This window comes from Telmatherina bonti (assembly GCF_933228915.1).
Source record: "Telmatherina bonti genome assembly, chromosome: 3".
In the NCBI taxonomy this organism is placed as follows: Eukaryota; Metazoa; Chordata; class Actinopteri; order Atheriniformes; family Telmatherinidae; genus Telmatherina; species Telmatherina bonti.
In genome coordinates, this window is record NC_136621.1 from 8790284 (window position 1) to 8804100 (window position 13817).

General features: G+C 42.3%; 1 protein-coding gene across 1 annotated transcript in view; it reads right to left on the reverse strand.

The window, feature by feature from the left end:
- lrpap1 (low density lipoprotein receptor-related protein associated protein 1) overlaps positions 1-10992 on the reverse strand; it is a 28416-nt gene extending 17424 nt beyond the window's left edge. Inside the window, exons 1-4 of the mRNA XM_079264887.1 lie at positions 10726-10992; positions 9988-10132; positions 5813-5943; positions 3004-3124 (exon numbers count right to left, since the gene is read on the reverse strand). Of these exons, the coding sequence (XP_079121013.1) occupies positions 3004-3124; positions 5813-5943; positions 9988-10132; positions 10726-10887 (559 nt within the window). The 5' untranslated portion in view covers positions 10888-10992. The remainder of the gene's footprint in view (positions 1-3003; positions 3125-5812; positions 5944-9987; positions 10133-10725) is intronic.
- Positions 10993-13817: the final 2825 nt, after the last annotated feature.

The window sequence follows — 13817 nt, forward strand, 5'->3', positions numbered from 1 at the left end:
GTCCAGATCCAGATCCAGACCCAGACCCAGACCAGAGTCCAGATCCAGACCCAGACCCAAGATCCAGACCCAGACCCAGAGTCCAGATCCAGACCCAGACCCGAGTCCAGACCCAGACCCAGAGTCCAGATCCAGATCCAGACCCAGACCCAGACCAGAGTCCAGATCCAGACCCAGACCAGAGTCCAGACCCAGACCCAGACGCAGACCAGAGTCCAGATCAAGATCCAGACCTAGACCAGAGTCCAGACCCAGACCCAGACCCAAGATCCAGACCCAGAGTCCAGATCCAGACCCAGACCCAGACCAGAGTCCAGACCCAGACCAGAGTCCAGACCCAGACCCAGACCAGAGTCCAGATCCAGATCCAGACCCAGACCCAGACCAGAGTCCAGATCCCGACCCAGACCAGAGTCCAGATCCAGACCCAGACCCAGACCAGAGTCCAGATCCAGACCAAGACCAGAGTCCAGATCCAGACCCAGACCAGAGTCCAGACCCAGACCCAGACCAGAGTCCAGATCCAGACCCAGACCAGAGTCCAGATCCAGACAAGACCAGAGTCCAGACACAGATCCAGACCCAGACCCAGACCAGAGTCCATACCCAGACCCAGAGTCCAGATCCAGATCCAGACCCAGACCAGAGTCCAGATCCAGACCCAGAGTCCAGATCCAGACCCAGACCCAGAGACCAGATCCAGATCCAGACCCAGACCCAGACCAGAGTCCAGACCCAGACCCAGACCAGAGTCCAGACCCAGACCCAGACCCAGACCCAGACCAGAGTCCAGACCCAGACCAGAGTCCAGATCCAGATCCAGACCCAGACCCAGACCCAGATCCAGACCCAGACCCAGACCAGAGTCCAGACCCAGACCCAGACCAGAGTCCAGACCCAGACCCAGACCCAGACCAGAGTCCAGACACAGACCCAGACCCAGACCAGAGTCCAGATCCAGACCAGAGTCCAGATCCAGATCCAGATCCAGACCCAGACCCAGACCAGAGTCCAGATTCAGATCCAGATTTAGATCCAGACCCAGACCCAGACCAGAGTCCAGATCCAGACCCAGACCCAAGATCCAGACCCAGACCCAGACCCAGAGTCCAGATCCAGACCCAGACCCGAGTCCAGACCCAGAGTCCAGATCCAGATCCAGACCCAGAACAGAGTCCAGATCCAGACCCAGACCCGAGTCCAGACCCAGACCCAGAGTCCAGATCCAGATCCAGATCCAGACCCAGACCAGAGTCCAGATCCAGACCAGAGTCCAGATCCAGATCCAGATCCAGATCCAGATCCAGACCCAGACCCAGACCCAGACCAGAGTCCAGATCCAGACCCAGACCAGAGTCCAGACCCAGACCCAGACGCAGACGCAGACCAGAGTCCAGATCAAGATCCAGACCCAGACCAGAGTCCACCTCCAGACCCAGACCCAGACCAGAGTCCAGACCCAGACCCAGACCCATATCAGAGTCCAGACCCAGACCAGAGTCCAGACCCAGACCCAGACCAGAGTCCAGACCCAGACCCAGACCAGAGTCCAGATCCAGATCCAGACAGACCAGAGTCCAGATCCAGACCCAGACAGACCAGAGTCCAGATCCAGACCCAGACCCAGAGTCCAGACCCAGACCCAGAGTCCAGATCCAGATCCAGACCCAGACCAGAGTCCAGATCCAGACCCAGACCCAGACCAGAGTCCAGATCCAGACCCAGACCCAGATCCAGACCCAGACACAGACCAAAGTCCAGACCCAGACTCCAGATCCAGATCCAGACCCAGAGTCCAGAGTCCAGATCCAGATCCAGACCCAGACCCAGACCAGAGTCCAGATCCAGACCAGATCCAGATCCAGACCCAGATCCAGATCAGAGTCCAGATCCAGACCAGAGTCCAGATCAGAGTCCAGATCCAGACCAGAGTCCAGATCCAGACCAGAGTCCCGATCCAGACCAGAGTCCAGATCCAGACCAGAGTCCAGACTAAACATGGAGAATTTAGCAGTGGAACAAACAGAGGAGAATAAATTCTCACCACATGTTGACACTTCCAGGTTAAACGTGACTTTTCTCAAGTGTCTGTGTGTGAAATCTACACGGTAACTTTTTACTGATCTTGCTTTTAACCCAGAAGAACCCAGCATGACCTACATAATACGTAGACCAGCGGTGCCCAAGTCCGGTCCTGGAGATCTACCATCCTGCTGTTTTTAGGTGCAATCCTGCTCCAACACACCTGAATCAGATAAGTGGCTGGTCAGCAGGCCTCTGTTGCTGGACAGGGGTTGCATCTGAAGGTTGCAGGATGGTAGATCTCCAGGACTGGACTTGGGCACCCCTGACATAGACTTTCTGACACATTTTACATCACTTTATGGGACAAACTTTGATTAAAATCCTGTTGAACACAATCAGATTTTTTACTTTTTGTCCACCAGAAAGCAGAGGACTTTTACACTGTAAGAATTTTATTACAGAGTTAAAAAATGGTAAATATTACTGAAAAATTTCTGCTACTTTTTTTTATTTTACATTTAGTTAAAAAGGGAAAAATAAAGATCTCATATTCATAAACTTGGATTTTTTTCATGAGCTGGGTTTTTATGGGTTAATTATTTTAATTTATTGTCATTTTGCTACTTGCTGTTGTCTTTTATGTTTCTTTACACCATCTGTAACGCTTTTAACATTTTATGTAATGCACTTTGAATTGTCTTGAACATGGAAGGTGCTATACGAATAAACTTTCCTTATTTCAGGTGAAAACTTTGATTTAAATGTGCATTTTTTCCTTCTGGTTCTTGGCATGAGAGCCGTAACCATTAAAGATGTCTGATGCTGTGAAAAATGCTTAGCAATATCAGAGAAAAGAGCTGAACGTAGCTGGGATGAAACAGTGAGGATAAAGAGCGAAACAAAGACAGCCACAGAGGAGAGCAGAGCTTCCAGGAAGCTACAGAGAAGTGCTGAGATGAAGGAAGTGATTCAGCTCACCCTCAGTCCTGCTGACGGTATCCATGAGGATGTTGTACTCATGGATTTTGTCCTTGTGATGTTGAAATTCCCTCTTCAGGTTAAGCAGCTCATCACTGGAAAACTTCCCAGAGCTCTTGGCCTGGTGGTGAAACAGGAAGCAGAGAAGGGAAGAAGCGGGTCTCAGAACGTAGCAGATTGATCGGATCTTTGCTGACAGACATGCAGGTGCATGATCAGTCTGGGATGTTGTGAAAAATGTCTCTAAAAGGTCTCTGACTTCACGGATATGACTCTCTCTGGTATGATGAATGAATCCACCTATAACATTGCCTCCCTAACCAGTATGGTTCCACTGGTTCATTTCTGGGCCGTGACGGCGTTAAAATAAGCGGCGTATCTTTATTCACTAACGGCTAATCCAACTAATTACTTGTTCTGTTAATATAACAGTGTTACTGACAGGAAACCTCACTGATGGTGTGTTACTGCTATCAGATGAGCTTCACATTTGTAGGGACTATATTGTGCTACAGCTGTAGCTGAGCGGAGGGATACGGTCGAAACTAAACTTAGTGAGTAGAGGAAGAGTTGCCGTTTTCTGCTGGAACTGCAGACAAAGTTGCTAGACTGGACCAAAACAAAAGACTTTTCTACTTTTCCAAAATGATTCATCTGGAATCACAGAAATAACTTTTCCTTTAGAGACAAAAGACATGATGAGAAATGTTCATTATGATCAGAAACAAACATGTTGGCGGGAAGCAGAAGAATTACATGAAGCTGCTGGAGAGGAGACTGAGACAACGTCCAAGCAGTCAGCTTGGTGTTGGTGTTGATGTTTTAAGAGAAACACAAAAGACTATAACTCCATTTTATTTAACTTGGTTTTAATTACAATGCCTTTGCTTTGTGTTACTGGTTCTCTCTGTTCTTTCAATTATCATGTCAATTATTTATTTTAATTATTTGTGTTTTTATCCCCAAAGTCTGTCGACAAACAAATAAAACATTGACATTAAAGTGTGTTTTACCATTTTACAAAAAGTATTAAAAAACAAAGTGGTATAGAAACAGACATAGTTACAACTCTGCCACAGCCAGACTCACATCTCTTCTTTTGTACTCTTTGAATTTGCTTCTGGTAGATTTTAGGGTTCATTTTAAAATTCTTGTGTTAAATACAAACCACTACATGGCGAAGCTCCCGATTAGATATCATGACTTCTTGGTGCAGGTTGTTTTCATTCACAGGTTCAGAATTTGTTAGTTGATCCACATCCTTTGAGTAAAAATGTGGTGGAATCAGAGGCTTTTGCTCTGCAGAACAGCGCCACTAAAGCCAAGTTTAGTTGATTCTGCAGACTCTTAAAGCTGTTAAACACCTTTGATTAAACAGACTTTTTATTAACAATTTTACTGATTTTTATTTTCATCTTATTGTGTCTTAATTTCACCTTTTCTGAGTGTTTCTGGAACTTCATTTTCCATGCAGCGCTTTGTGTTTGTATGAAAAGAAAAGTTTACTTCGTCTCAAACTTAGAAACGTCGGTTTTGGGATTATTTTTGAAAGTGATGAAGTGATTATTGCTCTTCATTCCAGTTTGTAACGATGCTCCCATTTTGTTACGTCATACTCCTCCATCCTTTACAGCAGAGCCTCCATATCCCCCCTCCTCCCCCTGCATAGAACATAAAGCTTTACCCTGCAAAGCAGCTCCATTATAAGATGTATAAGATAATAAAACGCTAAAGTTCAGTGGAGTTAGTTTTCAGAACTGCTGGTTTAATGAGTGACGTCAGCCCCCGACGGCTCCCACCCTCCCAGCCAAGTCGGCCATAAAGTTCGTCATTTACAGCGTTTTTAGCTTGCTGTTATGGTGACAGACAGTTAATAATTTACTGGAGTATTTTTCACATAGTTTGCACAGATTTATTGTCAGATGTTGGCGTCAGGCTTAAATCACTTCAAACCAAAAGAATAATAAATCAATTCTGGTTGGAATGACGAGGAGGAACAAACAAAGGTTCAAGAAATTTAAGAAATGCGGGATTGTTACAGTCACAACTCCCCGAATCCGAAGCACCTCTCATTTATCATATGGCTGCAACATACAATAATGTCTCAGTCTTTTATATCTATTTTGGTCATTTATTTGTTTTAATTGGAGTAAATTGATTTTTCTTACTGCAGCAAAATGTTTTTCCTTCTGGAAATCTTTCTATCTATCTTATACACACTTGTCTCAAACCCTCAGCGCGCTGAAAACTTCCAGCTTTCTAAACAGTCAAACAAACAAGTATTTTTCTGCATCAGTAGTACTTTCAGAGATTTATGGTAACTTTGTACATCTTCATAAAGTGTCCTACCATCACTAAGTTTCCACCATTATGTAATATGTGGAGCAGAAGATGGATCTGTAGATAAATTATAAAGAGCAAAAGAAACGGGTTTTTTTCCACTGCAGAAATAGGAGATTACTGGCAGAGCTGGGTGAAGTTCTGGTAGATAAAACCTTTTGTTTATCTGATGCTTTCTAATCGTTTCATACAACTGAAATGTCTTCACTTCAAGCTGAAAGGTAATGTTGCTCAGAGACATTTCATATTTTACTCTGGGTGAAGTGGTTCCTCGTCCTGATAGTAGTCTATACATTCTGTAATTATGAACTATAGTGTGACCCCTCAGTTTACGCAAGGAGCAGAGCCAGAGGGGGCGGAGCCAAGACAGGGCGCCACTTTCACATCTTGCTGCCTCCCCCTGCTTTGATGTAAACTGTGGTTTTTAACGGTACTGACTATCCTCCCTTCCTTTCCTACAAGCACAAACCTTATTCCAGAGTTTGTCCAGTCTGGGATCGTCAAAAATGTCTCCTTCTTTGGTTTCATGGTCTTTCAGCGAGTTGCTCTCCAGCGACCGAGCGTCCCTTTTCCCGTCCATCCCGTACTTGGCCAGAATCACTGCAGGACATAATAATGGGACTTAAAATAAAAGCTGTGGTGAATAATCATGACATGAGTCTCTGAGGAACAACAGCACAGGATGTCATGAGAGAAAGAAGCAGGAGAATATAAAGTGACTACGACATATTCATTATTCAACCTGATCTTGAAACCCTTCCACAGTAACTCATTAAATCAAAAGAAAGCAAAGTGAGTAGCATCTCTAATGATGAACAAAAAACTATCAAAGCAGATCAACTTCAAGCTCTTTCCACGACACTGAGCAGCTCACAGGTAATAAAGAAGCGCTTTCTGTCATATTTCTCTTTAGGAATTTAAATTTAAAGTGGAAAACGTTCATTTACTCAGTAACTCACTTATCAGAACACCAAAACAAAGTTCAAGATGAAAGAAAAAAGATATTAAATGCATCCAAATGCTCCCAAGATGGTTCCATACAGGCCATGAAACAATTAAAAGAGCCACATATTTCCTATTTCTGCAGCATAGAAAGCTGATCTCAGCTCTGCTGGTTATTGTGCTCCAGTAAAGTGTGATTGTGGCTGAATCAGCACCTTCTCTGCATTGTTATAACTCAGAACTGTCACGTATTAACTCCTAACATTTAAGAATCAGGTCATCCATATAGCTGTGTTAAAAATAAAAGAAGACCCTCTTTAAATGTAAAGGCTTTAAATGTCATGACAAGATAGTAAACAATTATATGCATAAAAACCAGGTTTTAAAATCAAGGAAAAATAATACAACTTTAAAAGAAAAACATGACAAATGATCCTGTCATTTATTTATTTAACAAAAATGAATCAATGTCGGAGCAGTGTGTGGAAAATTAAGTCACACCCTTAATGCACCCAGCAGAATGATTGATTTTATAATTAATTATAACAGCAACAATCTCAGTAAAGTAAGGATTAAACAGCGAGGAGCCGTGCATTAGACGGTTATAATACACAACACAGAGTTGAGAACACCACGATACGCAGCAGAGAGGTGTTCCTCCGCGAAGTGCTACAGTGACGCCCCACAACGGAGGGATATTACAGGGATTTAACTCACTGAACTATGTGTGTTTATATTAAAATAATGCACGCCAGTTGTCATCAGAATTATCACTGACTGTGGTATAAATACTACATCAGGCCACCGAACACCTAAATATCAGTGCAAAAGGTTCTACATGACTTCTATGACATGAATGATCTTGTATACTTGACTTCTGAATTAACTTTTGCTTCAGACCAAGCTGTCTACCGTAAGCGTAAAAAACATGTAAATTTAGTTCTAATGTCAATAAGTCACAACAAATCTCAGAATTTTATCCTTGACGCCACAAACTGAGTGTTGAAAACAACAGAATATTCACTGAAGTGTTTTTATGAATAGAAGGGCAAAGAGGAGGAAAGAAAAGGGCAGCGAATTAAAATGACCCCGTGGAGAAAGACTAAATTCGACGGGGAAAAGGTGACTTGCGGACTTTGCTGAACAACATATTCAGTGTTTTCTCATGACCGGATCAAAGATTGGACTGCCACCGTAGATTCAACAAATACACGAGGATTGCTCTTTGTTTCCAATTCTGCTCATAACTTTTATGGACAGAGTTTCTAGGTGCAGCCGAGGTGTTGAGGGGATCCGGTCTGGTGGTCTTTGGCCGAGGTGTTGAGGGGATCCGGTCTGGTGGTCTTTGGCCGAGGTGTTGAGGGGATCCGGTCTGGTGGTCTTTGGCCGAGGTGTTGAGGGGATCCGGTCTGGTGGTCTTTGGCCGAGGTGTTGAGGGGATCCGGTCTGGTGGTCTTTGGCCGAGGTGTTGAGGGGATCCGGTCTGGTGGTCTTTGGCCGAGGTGTTGAGGGGATCCGGTCTGGTGGTCTTTGGCCGAGGTGTTGAGGGGATCCGGTCTGGTGGTCTTTGGCCGAGGTGTTGAGGGGATCCGGTCTGGTGGTCTTTGGCCGAGGTGTTGAGGGGATCCGGTCTGGTGGTCTTTGGCCGAGGTGTTGAGGGGATCCGGTCTGGTGGTCTTTGGTATGGGTTTCTAATTTTTGTGGATGATGTGGTTCTGATGGTTTTATCCTCAACTTGGGAATGAGTTCCTGTCTGGTGTGAGGAAGTTCATGCAGGTGATGTCTGCAATGACTCCTCATCACTTTGTTGTGGTGAAGAAGGAGTTGGTTCAAAAAGTGAAGCTCTCCATTCACTAGTTAATGTACATTTCTACCCTCATTAATGATCTAGAACTGTGGCTAGTTAACAAGATCACTGATGCAAGCAGGAAGCATAATCTTCCTCTGCAGGGTGGCAGGCTGTCCCTTAACCCTCGGCTCCATCATGGTGCTGCTGCACAGCACTTTTGCAGCTGCTCGTGGCAACACTAGTCAACAGGAGTGGTTTTACCAGGTGCGCCGCAGTCTGAACATCTCAGAAGCGCCGTCACACATCAAACTTTTAGGTGGCAGTAGCGCCCCTAATCCTATCCAATCACCTTCCATCTCACAACGTCACTTCCACAAAACAGGAAACAATGTCTCCAACGTGGTATTTAAGCTTGTAAAAAACAAAAAAAAAGAAAAAGCAAACACAAGCACCTGGACAACAGACAACACCAACAGACGTCCATGCTGGAGTAAATGTAAGAGAGTTAAATGTGTTCAGTAAGCGGTGTGCCTACGCTTTTATTTTGAAAAAACAGGTCAGACCAGAAGTTTGCACTGTCTTGTTGGTGAAAGTTTGACGGGGCTGACTAATAATAAAAGATGTCAGCTGTGCCAGTTCTGCAGAATTCTTCGTGTTTTTGTTTAATCTATCATAAAAGTAAAAGCGCATAAAGAAGACCCTTACATTACATAAACAAAGGTCGCACATGTGACATCACTGCATTTTCTGTCACAGACGTGACGTTTAAAAACCCAAAACCCCAGTTATACATGTCCACATGCAGACATGCATTCACACATCTTTGGTCGGAGGTTTTTAAAACCATCGTTTTTGATGCATTAATCTGCGTTTTGGCGTGGATGACAGGCCAAATCTGAGAAAAATGTCTTTGTTTTGTGAGATAGCTGCTACGTGTGGAAAAGGCCTAAGATGAAGACCAAGAGACAAGACCAAGAGAAATCCTCCAGCATGTCGTTCAGCCTTGAAGTTGCTTGATGTTTTTAATGTCTGTATCTGCTGACAGCAAGGTTTTCATAGTTTATCTTAACTCACCATGAAACCAGTCAGGTCAGAGTGACTACAGACAAAGTCAAGTTCACTTTGACTATTCTTGACTGCTATAAGCACAACCTCACTCTCGTGCTTCCTTCTCCCAGGTCTGACTGGCATTATTTCTCAAAGTGGGAAACTGTTATCAAGGAAAGTCTCCTGTCAGTCACCATGTGTTGCCGACCAGCAAAAAAACACAAACTTACAAGCTAGAAGGTCAACATGGCTTAGCACAGGGGTGCCCAAAGTGGGGGCCAGGGGCCCAAATCGGCCCACCAGCACCTTGCTTTTAGCCTGCTAGTTGTTTATATTAATACCCTACAGAGTTTGAAGAAAAGACAATACTTTCAGTGTCATGAACCTCAGACTCAGAGGGACCCTGACTGACTCACACCTCTATGACATACTCACCTTGTCAGTGAGCCAGGTGCAACTGAACATGGAAACTGGTAATGTCTTGAGATCAACTTCATGTGTCCCACAAAGTATCAACACCTTGCCTTGTTCAACATGCGCTGTTTCTTACTGTTGACATGTTGCACTTGGTTGCAGTTTGGTGGCTGTAATTATCGTTTCTTGCCCCTCTAACTATGGCTTTATTGTTCTATTGCTACATTGATTATTTATGTAATATTTTATTTGCCCAGATAGGAAAAAATACACTAGATTAGCCATTAAACAATAATTAAAATAACTTCATGCATTTACTTGTGTTTCATCCTTAAAGCCGCAGTGTTTGTGGCACAAGATTTCCATCATTTCCAGTTTGGCCCTTGGAGGCAAAAAGTTTGGGCACCCCTGATTTAGCACTTAGCAGGCGAGGTGTTAAATGCTTCACTCACCGTTGAAGTTACGTCTAAGTTGAGCCTCCTTCTCTCCATTTTCATCCAGCCCTTCTACCTTTATCTTTTTCCACTGTAGTTCATCTTTCTCCTGGATCTTCAGGTCGCTGTGCAGCTCAGCTTGTCTGACTGGGGACAGCTGCATCTGCCAAAGCCGAGCAGAAAAAAACACAGGGTTAGACGGTCAGTCAGAATCTGAGCGGAAGTTAAAGAGGAAACAGTATGTAGCGTGTTCACTACGTTACTACTTGCTGCTGCCAACTGATGCCTGATAATATTTCATTTTAGAGTCTGACACGGCCTGAAGTGGGTTGGTTCTGGGTTGTGATAGGTTTACTGCATCTGATGTAGGATGTCAAATCCTGGCTGAGTCAGGGAAAACATTTTAATGTTTTGTGTTTGTTGTAAGTAACAGGATACCCATCATCACAATCATCTACTGTAAACCTTGAAATAAATTATAACCACTTTTCCCAGAAAAGCTTGACGTATAAACACTAGTTAACCAACATATTCAGTCCTCTGGGATAATGAATGATTAATAACAACTTAACAGATGTTGTTTAGCTGATGCTACTTGAGACTGTTAAGAAAAACCGGTGGATTTGTGAACTGTCAATCAAATGCCAAAAACTGCATTTTTACGCAGTAACTACAAACATGACGTCATGCTGCTAATGGTCGTTATTTTCCTGCATCTCTATAAGCTTTCATTCATATTTCTCTCTAAGTACATACCCGTTTGGCTTTCTCCCACACCTGGTTTAGCTTAACTATCCTGAACTCCACTGCTTGTCCATCACTGCCACTAGATTTGGGCTCATTCACTTCACGAGAGTATTTCCCTGCCATGACACCCACTCGGAGACACAGAGCCACGACTAAACATGACAGCCTCATTTTTAAACAAAAGAAAGCCACTGAGACGCAAAAAGCCCCGTAAACAACACCAGTTAGCTAAAACAGGTAAGCTGTACAAAACAACAAATGGTCTGTTGTTGCCTACTGAAGTACAGCGAGTCATGTGCCCGAGTGTGGGTGGGCTTTGGTGGAAGTGACGCATTGTGGGTAATGTAGTTTCATGTCTCTAGATTTAAAATGACACAAACCTAAAATGAGAACATATTTTACTACAACTCCCACAATGCTTAGCTTCCAGGTTGCTCAGCAACAAAGTTTCTGAAGCTGTGAGCAAATAAAAAGCCTCCACGCGTTGTCAGCTTACATATTCACTTTGCTCGCGGGAATGTGATAAAAAACAACCTTCAAATCATCAACAAACCTCATTTTAGAAGACAAGTTACATACACAAGCCAAGACTTTGTGAGATTCCTCATTAATTACGTCTATTTTCGCTGGATTTAGTTGGTATTTCAGTGGCTTGAAACTGATGAAACGATAAAAAAGTGAAAGATTTATGTTATGTATAATATAATTAATTTGTTTTGTTGATGCAACTCATCATGCTTTCATTCACGTCTAATAACTCAATTTCTCCTTTTAATTTATTTGAAAATTATATTTTAAATCCAACATATATTCATTCTGAAAAAGACAGATGTAGTAATTAGTTAGGGAGGCCCCTCATGGCTGGGGACCCCCACGTTGTGGTTGTTTTGATGCACTGACTTTACAAAGGCTTCACGTTTGCAGTGAAGTTTTGTGCACAAGGACAGAAGTGGCAGCACTCCTCTGTAGGCTGCCAGTGATGGTCCCAGCTGATCTATTTTCTTTTTGTGTAGTTACTTCACTTTGTAATTTTGTAGGTCTTAACAGTATTTTTTTTTATTATTATTATTTTTTTTTTTTATCTTAAGTCAATTTTCATTCTTAAATTTTGTGTTACATAGGATATAAAATATCTCAACCTTTAAAGCAGGAACAACAGACCAATGGAGCCTTGGTAGAGGGAATTTATGTTGAAGGAGTTCGCTGTTAGCACAGGTACAGAAGAGAAGAAGATGTTCGCCAAACGTGAGCTAAGAGCGAACTGAAGAACAGGTGGTTCACTGCACAGAATATGAAGACATAATGTGCTCACATCAGTAAGAAGAATCATGATCATGATAATTATTTTTCTCTAACATAATAAATAGTTTTAACTGGCTCACATGTCTCTATTCATTCAACAGGAGCAACTCTGCATTTATTTTCTGGGGCCCTACGCCCCAGGTGGCATTGTCTGGTGTTAACTCTAAATAAAATCTACTCATCCATTTACCTTCTTGTTGTTCACTGATAAGGCCGTACCACTCTGTCACAAAGTCAAATAAAACAGGTCAGTGAAAATGAACAGTACTGTAACATTATAGTAGACTATAACACAATTCAAATAGTATGCAAACTAAAAATGTGCAACTCTGCTTATAAAAAAAAGTAGAAAAAAAAGAAAAACAATACCTTAAATGCTTATTTTGTGATAGACTTTATAACTGCTATAGAAAAAAAAAGTTTTTCAGTAATCATTAAGAGTGTTTTAGAGGTTTAGAAAAGTAATGTGGAATTTAAAATCCACTGAAGTTGTATAACTTTAGGAAAATACAATGTACAGTACCTTCCAAGAGTTTTAAACACAGGATTACTTTAGGCATGACAGCAGAACTTCAGTGTAAGTCAATTTTTTTGCCTTAACGTTACACTAACACATACTAAAGGATTATTAAAAGAAAGGTTCAGTATTACAGACATTTATATGCATTGTATCTCAACAAACTCACTGCACACTGCTGCCTCCCCTTCTTTTATTTATGAATCTTCTGAATGCTGCTGTAATCCTGCCAATTTCATTCTTATCTTGCTACTATTAATATGAACAATATTTGACAACTTTAGAAGTACAAACAGAAAAAGTTCTGCCACCAATTAACAATAGTTTACAAAGTTTAAATTTCATGCCAGACATTGATGAAACAATGTTGAACAAAGATCTGCCGTTAAATAAACAGCATAGCAAACATGCATTTTAGAAGGTGCTTATCAACACACCAGAGAGGTGAACATCGACCCACTCAGACATGGGAGGCTCTATATAATAATATCTCTATTTAAAGAAAACATTTTTTTTCATGGCTTTGTGACGGATTAACTGTCCATAAACTGACAGCTAAACTTAATGACACATTTCTGCATCAACAGTCTGAAAACAGCTCCAGTTAGCAGGCATACATGCCCCCTAAAATGACTACAGGAGTGGGCTAAGGACTATTTATAATTGCCTGAGAGTGACTGGAGCTGAATTTTACCAATCAACAAGCCAAAGTTTGAGATCTTGTCATGATGTGGTTTTTGCTGTGCCTTAGTTTCAGGTTTCCTGTTTTATTTTGTAGTTTTTCCTGTTTGGTTCTCTTGTTTGTTGTTTAGCTTTATTGATTTCCTGTTCATTGAGTTCACCTGGTCTTGTTTTAGTTCATTTAGTACACCTGTTTCTTGTTTGGTTCTCCAGTGTATTTATACCCCTCAGTTCAGTTCTTTGTTGTGGGATCATTTAGTTTGTTTGTTGCTTTAGGCCCTTGGGTTACAATAGATCTCCTGGAAATCTGCCTCCTTGGTCCCTTGTCTCTGCATTTGGGTCCACACCTTCACCATCCCCACTGCCTGCTGTGACAGATCTGCTGTTCAAATGCCCTTGACTCTGTTCATTTTCACAATATGTACATATTATACAAGATAATTAAATGATAAGGTTCAGATAATTTGCAAACACACAGCTTTAACCACCTTATAAGAAAAAATGCATTTTATTTCAACAATATCAAATTTTAATTAATATGTCTAATCTCTGTCACAAGCAGTAAAACGATTTTTAGGACTTAACATCAACTCTGACAGAA